The 10,000-nt window shown below is 43.1% G+C and overlaps 1 protein-coding gene across 1 annotated transcript in view; it reads left to right on the top strand.

Moving 5' to 3' along the window:
* The window catches only part of LOC117779157 (SH3 and multiple ankyrin repeat domains protein 2-like), an 84,143-nt gene that overhangs the window by 36,728 nt on the left and 37,415 nt on the right, over positions 1 to 10,000 (top strand). The window contains 3 exon segments of the mRNA XM_034615084.1: positions 269 to 408; positions 1,693 to 1,806; positions 5,786 to 5,867. Coding sequence (XP_034470975.1) covers positions 269 to 408; positions 1,693 to 1,806; positions 5,786 to 5,867 — 336 coding nt within the window.

Genomic DNA, 10,000 nt, shown 5'->3' with positions numbered 1-10,000 from the left:
AGTGTTTCTCCCTCGTTCTCTAACGGTAGATGAGTTTTATTTCTTGCAACCTGACAATGTCGCCCATTGTTTCTCCTCTTATGTTCCACAGATTCTCAGTTTTTTTTCTGCATGCAAAATACATTAGCATCAGATATTTTCAGTGCAACTGCAGCTGTGAGAAAGAAAGTTGCTCCACGACTCCACCGAGGTCAAATGTTGTGTTGCTGTGCCGGAGTTAGTTTTTCTAAACCGTTCTTCCTGACCAGCTCTGTTGTGTTTGTCTCAGTCTCAGCAGTCATGGCGAGGGCGTCGGCACCAGGAGGAAGCTGTACAGCGCGGTGCCCGGGAGACATTTTGTGGCGGTGCGTCCCCACACCGCTCAGGCTGAGGGGGAGATCAACCTGTACAAGGGCGACAGGGTCAAAGGTGAGACAGAAGACAGATCCCGGGTAATATACGGCATCACGTTGTGTTTCAGCTCAGTGCGACGACACAGTCAGAGCTCATTCATACACTTTGTGTTTTCTCTACATGAAAACCACAGAATGAATCACCACGTGTGACTGCAGGGGGCGCTGTCACTCAGTAAAATTAACATGATGTTTTAAGTTAAGTAAAAATAAAGTTTCCTAAAATCAACTCCTCAGTGAAATCATATTTTAATTTGAAGGTTGATTGAATAATTTAAAGTCAAAATAAAAATTAAAGTTAAAATGAGTAACTAGTATCTAAAGCTGTGAAATAAGTGATTAAACTAATTAATACATTTTATTACACCACTTCAGTAAATGTACTGTTAGATTGGCCTCTGGACACCAGAGAGGACACATGTGATGTCCTCTGTCACAGGATGAAAAAGCTAAATCAACAAGTAAATAAAAGGATCTGATTCGTCTCATAATTGCGTCTGAAAAGGAGACAACTGAAAATCAAAGAGGAAATTACCATATCTGATGAACAGGACACAGATTCACTGCAGATCTGCAGCTTTGAACTAAAATACCTGCTGAGAACCAGTTGGGATGTGATGACTTCATCAAACTCACAGTTTGGTTTAATAAACTTTAATCACGCGTCACTACCTGTCGACTCGTGCTCTGAGAAAAATGACATCACAACATTAATATCGATATAATATTAAATCGACTCATCAGCCAAACTGTGCTCGAACCCACAGAACTTTATTTTGAATCTCAAGTTTTTACGGATACAAAATGTTTCCTAAAGGCGTTTAGAATATTTCAGTTTGATGAGCGTCGGGTTTGAATCGTTCTCTCAGTGACGAGTGAGGAGCTGGAACCCGATGATACAGAATAGAACTTCATCCAAGGGAATAGAATGAAAACCAACCGTGACTGTTCTGCACAACATCCTTTAATTATTTCATCTCAGGCATAAAATCAGCTGCTGCTGTTTGTCAGGTTTCATTATTCTGACATTTCCTTTTTTATGTGGTTTCAGTGTAAATAGAAAACAACCAGCTGCTCATTAACAAACACATGAATTAAATCAAATGTCCAGTTGAGAGAAACCACCGCAGCTGGATTCCAGAGCAGTGGAGACCTCCTGCTGTTCACAGCTCGTCGTGTTTCACACACCATGAGACTTCATACCTTCACCTGAACGTTGAGCTCATCACTATTCAGATGTGGCCTTCAGATTAAGTGTCTGAATGATGCTCTGTTCTTCTTTCACTTCTCTCTCCTCCAGTTCTGAGCATCGGAGAGGGGGGATTCTGGGAGGGCAGCGCCCGTGGCCAGGTGGGCTGGTTTCCAGCCGACTGCGTGGAGGAGATCCCGGCCAAGGCCACCGAGGAGAGGAGCTGTAAGTCCAATGACTCGGGGCGGTGTGGTGTTCGGAGGTGGGACGTTGACTTATGTAGGACGCGCTCTGTTTGCCATCACCCAGTTCTGAGGAGACACACAAAGAGCCGGGGCTGAGCGCTGCAGGTTCCTGAGGCAGCGGCGGCACGTGGCCTCTTTCTCTCCAGTGCATGAGCTGCATGTGTCCCGTCCCTTTCGGTCTCCCCAGGCTGTGGTGCACAAAGCTAAGCGCTGCATCGCCCTGCTCACTCAGCTGAGCTCTGATGTCCCCTGGGCGCAGGCTAATGAACATATCACGCCATGCCCCGCCCCCGTAAACATCACATCTCCCTGGTCCCTGCGTCTCGTCTCTGAGCCGAACTCGTAGTGAGCGGAGTTTAAAAAATACCTGCGTTCCCTCCGTCTGTCTTTGTCCTTGATCCTTTTCATCCTCACTGCTCTGACAGTCTTTAATTATTGACATTATCATAAGTACAGTGTTGCAGGAGTCAACTCCCCACACCCACCCTCTCTTAGTCTTCCCTGCTCTTTACGAGTATGTCAGGGACGACGGAGGCAGATGGGGAGCGACTCCTTGTCCCCTCTCTCTCTCTCTGGCTGTTTGCCTTCTCCTGGTTGGCTGATTTTGAAGCCGACTCGGGGCCGTTGGCACAGGAAGCTTCTCTCACACTGTGCCACATTCAAATTGCCCCCAGGTTTGCCTGAAAAGAAAGCCTGTCAGAAAATGGGAGCACAGTATGGCGGCTCGCAAAGACCCGCTCGAAGGCGGCCACGGCCTCGGGATCGACCTGCATGACGCCGAGTAGCCGCGGCTGATTGAGGAAGTAACAGGCAACAGACCACTACTCAGATTTCTTTTATTTCTGCCTAAATGGTTACGATTTAACAGACATTTATCGGAGAGACAGTTTGGAGTCCATTCACTGTCCAGTCCTTTGATCTGTTCATTAATATTCATCTTCAAAGGAATAGTGTAGAAATACACGTCTCAGCGGGAGGGAGATGAAAAGTTAGGAATCACGAGCTGTGTTTCAGGGGCTGCATCCTTTCGAGGACGCATGATGACCGCTGGACATGAGACGGTCCGGTCTAAACAGGTCACCAGCTCATCCTGCCCTTAATGCTGTCACCTAGCAACAGAGCTGAAGTTGGACTTACGAGAAAGTTTTAACATGTTTACTGTTCAGTTGAGTTAAAGTCTGACACGCATATGTTGGACGTCTTGTCACCAAAACACAATGAATCATGGGATATGTTGGACCGGGAAGGATCCACCGTAGAAGTGGGACAGTGTTGCTTTGATGAAATCAGTCTTAAAATGTCTCCAAAGGAATTTAGACACTGTCGTGTTATATTAGCAGCTTGTATCTGCTCGTAACATTTTTACAGAAACACAATGAAGACATATTTGAGGTTTATTTGCCGGGTGTAGATCGTCTCTGTCTCTCGTACGTAACGCGTGTAACTCATCAGGGTTTTTACCTTTTCAGCCCCGACGCAGACGCTGATTTAACTTCAACACCTTTAGCTTCTAATCCCTCGAATTCAATAGATGTGATGCAGGAGGATTAAACTGTGCTTAGACACGCTTTGTTAGGGTTCAGGTTTGAACCTTTGAGAGCACTGGAGGAGCTGTGTGAGAAACACACACACACACACACACACACACACACGCACGCACACACACACACACACACACACACACACACACACACACACACGCACACACACACACACACACACACACACACAGTGTCAGTCAGCAGCGCTCTCTGCCGATGCTGCAGATTTCTCGGAGTGCTTCTCTGTGTGTAACTGTGCTGATCGTGAACCTTCAGCTGCACCGAGCTCATAGAAAAACGTTTGCTATGAATTTGAGAAGCTGGAATGAAACGAGATTTATCAAATTTCCTGCTGCAGAACGTTAAAGGGACTGAAATTAATAAGACTCGTGAATATTAGTTCAATATAAGACGGAAGTCATTGGCCCTTTCAAAATAAAATGGGTCACTGGCAGATTAAGGATTTCTGATACCATTCATCTCTTCCAGATACAGATTCTGACATCTGGACTTTGAGTATCTCCTGATATCGATTCACGATCCGATACCAGTGCATTTTAAAAAACAATACAAAGCATATTTTAACAGCTGTATTTCACTAACCTGTCCGAAGTGATTTCTATCGCTGTTGTGCGTGGCTCAGGTAAAACTCTTTGAAAAACAGATACAGAGAACAATAAACAGAGAACTTCTTTTATTATCTAGTTCGACAGCTTTAATTGAAAAAGAACAGAAATAAATAAATCCAGGAAAACGCAGCAGTGACTTCTTTTAAATGGCTGTTAAAGTGCAGCTGGTTTCTAAAAGAGGTTTTTAAGAAGAGACTTCAGTGACTTCAGTACTATTAAGACGTGGTATCAGATCAGTACATAGATTTGTGTACTTGCCAATATACTCAATATTTTCACACACATGCACACACATGCACACACATGCTATATATACACACACACCATCTGTATTGATCTGTGACCATAGAAACCAGCGGGCTGCAGTCACACAGCAGTTGCTATGGAGCGTGATCGAGTTGTGTGTGTGCAGAACTGTTCTCTCTCTCCATCCCTCTTTTCTTTATCCTACACGTTTTCTCTGTCTTCTCCACCCTCCCCCTTTCTTTTCTGGGAAAAATACCACAATTTCTTCTTCTCGGTTTGACGACGTTCTCTCCTCCAATCTGACACCGTGCACGTTGAATCAGGAGAGACGAGAAAATAATGTTCCTGCAAAGATGGCGAGATGTAAGCCGGATCAGAGGAGATGGAGTTTCTGTGAAAGTGTGACAGCTGGCGTGAGAGAGAGAGAGAGAGAGAGAGAGAGAGAGAGAGAGAGGGAGAGAGAGAGAGAGAGAGAGAGAGAGAGAGAGAGAGAGAGAGAGAGAGAGGGAGAGAGAGAGAGAGAGAGAGAGAGAGAGAGAGAGAGAGAGAGAGAGACAGAGAGAGGGAGAGAGAGAGAGAGAGAGTGAGAGAGAGAGAGAGAGAGAGAGAGAGAGAGAGAGAGAGAGAGGGAGAGAGAGAGAGAGAGAGAGAGAGAGAGAGAGACAGAGAGAGAGAGAGAGAGAGAGAGAGAGAGAGAGAGAGAGGGAGAGAGAGAGAGAGAGAGAGAGAGAGAGAGAGAGAGACAGAGAGAGAGAGAGAGAGAGAGAGAGAGAGAGGGGGAGGAGGAATCTTCACTGTGGAGGTCATGTGTGTTTGTGTGTGTGTGTGTGTGTGTGTGTGTGTGTGTATGCACGTGTGTGTGTGTGTGTGTACAATTTGCTTTTTTATATTCTAAGAAAAAATCAAACCTACTTTTTTTTAGTCTGTGAAAATATTGTTTCTAGTTTCCTGTTTGCAGCAAACGTCGTTAAATACAAACTGCAGACGAAGGAGAAACAGATTAAAGATTCACCTCCAACATGTGACGTAGTTCAGCTCCTGCTCCTTCATTCATAATCTCACCATCACGTCTTGGAGTAGAAGTTACACGGTCAAATCTTTTACCTCATTTATTATCCTGCCTCTGGGTCTCTGGTTGAATTCTCTGTGGGGTCACATGACGAAACACACGTCTTGTACATGGATCTTAAATCATCACACAGAAACTGGTGAAGCCATGTTGTTGAAGCTGGTGGAAGGAGGAGCCAGGATGGAGCTGATTTACTGAAGGAGGCAGATCTTTAACAGGTTTCTCAGCGTTTTGGTGAATTTCTCAAGAACAGAAATCTGAGACTTGTGTCGAGAGCGAGTCTCAATGAACAGGTTCCAATGGACTGTTTGGTAAACGAGTATTGACTCTATTGGACATGTGGTTGGTGCCGTGTCACTTTAGTGATGTTCAGGTTGTAACCGTTTTACCGTCTGTCACGTTTCCACAGAGCTTGGCTCTCATTGGTTAAAACCTGGACGTGAACGTTGATCTTGCTCTGCTGTGATTTGGCAGATTCCCGAGCGGATCGAGCCGACAGACGGAAGCTGTTCAGACACTACACTGTGGGGTCCTACGACAGCTTCGATGCTTCCAGGTGAGACACACACACAGAGACACACACACACACACACACACACACACACACACACACACACACACACACACACACACACACACACACACACACACAGAGAGACACACAGACACACACACAGAGACACTACACTGTGGGGTCCTACGACAGCTTCGATGCTTCCAGGTGAGACACACACACACACACACACACACACACACACACACACACACACCTACACACACACACACACACACACACACACACACACACACACACACAGAGAGACACACAGACACACACACAGAGACACTACACTGTGGGGTCCTACGACAGCTTTGATGCTTCCAGGTGAGACACAAAGACACACACACACAGAGACACACACACACACACACAGAGACACACACACACACACACAGAGACACACACACACACACACAGAGACACACACACACACACACACACACACAGACACACAGAGACACACACAGAGACACACAGACACACACACACAGACACACACAGACACACAGACACACACACACACACACACACACACACACACACACACACACACACACACACACAGAGACACACACAGAGACACACAGACACACACACAGAGACACACAGACACACACACAGAGACACACAGACACCCACACACACACAGACAGACACACACAGAGAGACACACACACACACACAAAAACATAGACACACATACACACATACACACATAAACAGTCACAGACACACATACAAACACATACACAACCACACGCACTCCCACACACACACAAACTCATTCACACACATACAAACACACATATACACAAGCACACAGTGATTGGATGTAACAAAGTACATTTACTTAGTTACTGTAGTTGATTATACGATCAATAATCAATATAATATATCAATCAATCAATCAATAATAACATTAGACCTCACCAGGCGACCATTGCTTTAGAGAGTAGGATACACTCTGCAAGTCATTTTACTTTTAATATGTACATTTAAAAGCAAGTAGTCTACGTACCTTTACCCAGTGGAACAGTTAACGTGGTACTTCTACTTGAGTACATTTAGAATCTCTCCAACTAAACCTTACTTCACCCAAGTGAAGCGGTAACTGAGTCGTCAGGTGGAAACTGGGCTGGGATCTGTGATCTGTGATCTGTGATCTGTGATCTGGGATCTGTGATCTGTGATCTGTGATCTGGGATCTGTGATCAGTGATCTGGGATCTGGGATCTGTGATCAGTGATCTGGGATCTGGGATCTGTGATCAGTGATCTGGGATCTGGGATCTGGGATCAGTGATCTGGGATCTGGGATCTGGGATCTGGGATCAGTGATCTGGGATCTGGGATCTGTGATCAGTGATCTGGGATCTGGGATCTGGGATCTGTGATCAGTGATCAGTGATCTGGGATCTGGGATCTGGGATCAGAACCTGAGCTATAACCTCACTTTGAGAAGGTTGTGCAATCGTGTTCTAATCATTTAAGAAACATGGCCAAGGTTAAATCTTTTATCTCACACACAGAACTGGAAACAATCCTTCACCTCCACGACTGTAACTTCATTTAGAGTCTCACTCAGAAATCCATCCACAGTTAATCCAGAATGTATAACCGTATCCCCCCTGTTTATTCCAGGGTTAATTTTTAAATTCTTTAATAACTTTAAAAGCCAGACGTGAGAAAATACCTCTTTACTTCTCGTCTTTTATGAGCTGTATCTTTACTATCATTATTCTTTTACTTTGTGAATCTCATTTTGCTTGTTCATGTCAGTTCATCGTCTTCAGTCAGTGTTTGATCTGAACTTTCCTGGTTCTCCAGAGAAAAATCAGCCGTAATAGAGAAGAGGATTTAAGATGCAGCGCCGTCCTCCGAGCTCAGTGAGAAGTTCTGTCTAATTCCTCCTGACGGTGAATCTCAGGGTTTCCACCATCAGGAGCTCTAGAGTTATTCTGCTCCACTCGTCTCTCCTGTCCTCTGCTGTCACATCCACTTCAACACCAGCTTCATTAGAAACCAAGATAGATGTTTGCTCCTCTGTGTGTGAGTGTGTGAGTGAGTGTGTGTCTGTGTGATGTGTGTGTGTAGCAGTGTGTTCTCCTGTCCTGCAGATTGAATTACTCAAGTGAGCTGGACGTCCTCTGCAGGAACATGAGGATAATTGAGCTCCGGGTTGTGTTTGATCAGCAGCAGGTCGTCTGTGGCGCTGCAGTGTTTCACGTAGCAGGACGTGTTCAGAGGTCTGAACACTAACGTGGAGGAGGGCGCAGGGAGAGAGTCTGCAGAGTCGTAGAATGTGAGGAGATGAAAAGTCACTTCAATGCTGTTCTGACACAATAACCGTCCACTGATGAAACTGAAAAATACATTTAGAGCAGTCAATAACAATAACAGGCTAAATGAACGGTCTCATCGGTATTTTTGAATCTGCCTCAGAGTCTGACCGAGTCTTTCACAGACGGATCAGCGTCTGCATTTATTGTATGTTATAGAATAAAGTATGTAGAGAAGATGTATCTAAATTCATTTTTTAGATTACGTTTTCTATATTTGGTTTTATTTTGTTTTTAATTATAGTTATTTTAAATATGTTTTGTGTTAAAATTTAGAATCTCAAATATCCATTACATTTCTTTATCAGGAAGGTTTGATAACGACATCTTAGGAATCATTTATGATTTTTAAAATATAAATATATATTGACTAATATATTGTTATGTTTAGTCCCTAAAGTCTAGTAATATGTAGTAATACTGGCTGAGTGCAGATTACTTCTACTTCAATGGAGTATTTATGTTGAGATACTTTTGCTACTCAGACATTAATATTGATAATCTTGTAGAATATGATCCATTATTCATATATATGATTTATCAACCTCATAGTTTATAAAACAGTTACAATTATTTTCACTTCAACCAGCTGCAACTTTAAAATCTTATTATGTTTAATGCATCAATATAATTATTGTTATTATTTTAATATAATATAATATAATATAATATAATATAATATAATATAATATAATATAATATAATGTAATATAATATAATATAAGGTAATATAATATAATATAATATAATATAATATAATGTAATATAATATAATATAATATAATATAATATAATATAATATAATATAATATAATGTAATATAATATAATGTAATGTAATATAATATAATATAATATAATATAATATAATATAATATAATATAATATAATATAATATTGTTTGTCCTCTTTATGATTCTCACGTGTGAACAACCGTCAGCGTCTCATCAGCTGATGGACGATCAGGCCTGAAACAACGCTGTGATTTAACTGAGTCAATGATTCAAACCTGCTCAGATATGTAATTATCAATAAGCTGATCAATAATCAGCGGAGGCAGCAGCAGCCTCAGTTTTAAATCAAGACGAACTCGTAGAGGATGCAGTGGTTTCTAAACGTGAAGGACGCTGGGACATCTGACTTCCTCTGGCAGGAACATGCTGGCAGTGTGTTTTTCCATGTGGGTCAAGGTGAAGCATCTGGCTGCAGATGATCAGAGAACCAGAGGAAATAATCCAACTTTGACCTGGATCCACTCTGAGCTGGGGACGTTTCACTTCTTCTCCTTAATGGAAGAAATTCTGTCATTACTGATACTTGGAAAAAAATTTTACCCAGCACTCACATCTCGTCCTTCCTTTGCTCGTTAAAGATTTATAATTGTTTTTTAACTGGCAGCGGGTGTCGTTAAATCTTGCATGAGGCAGGAACCTTCCTGGTCCGTGTGTTCATGAGCAGGAAGAAGGTGCCGAACAGCAGCTTGATCTCCACTCACACTTCAAAAAGAGAAGTGAACTGTAGGCAGCGCAGAGGCAACCCCGACTGCTCCAGTGGTGGGAGAATCAGAGTCCTGCACAGATCCAGATGTTCACATGAGTAAATATATGTATTTATTTACTGCTGCCTTCATCGTGGTCGACTCCAATAAACACATTACGACTTAAATCGGCCATAAAATGAAGTGCTGTTCTTTATTGTCTGCTGTAAACCTCCAGGTTGTTCACTGCAGGTGAAGCTGATCCGAGGATCTGAGGGATAATCATGAACCTCCACCTGTCTTCATCTGCATC

Source organism: Hippoglossus hippoglossus, chromosome 3 (genome assembly GCF_009819705.1).
Source record: "Hippoglossus hippoglossus isolate fHipHip1 chromosome 3, fHipHip1.pri, whole genome shotgun sequence".
NCBI classification, from domain to species: Eukaryota; Metazoa; Chordata; class Actinopteri; order Pleuronectiformes; family Pleuronectidae; genus Hippoglossus; species Hippoglossus hippoglossus.
Note: the sequence above shows the minus strand (reverse complement) of the source record. Positions and strands in the feature narration are given on the sequence as shown.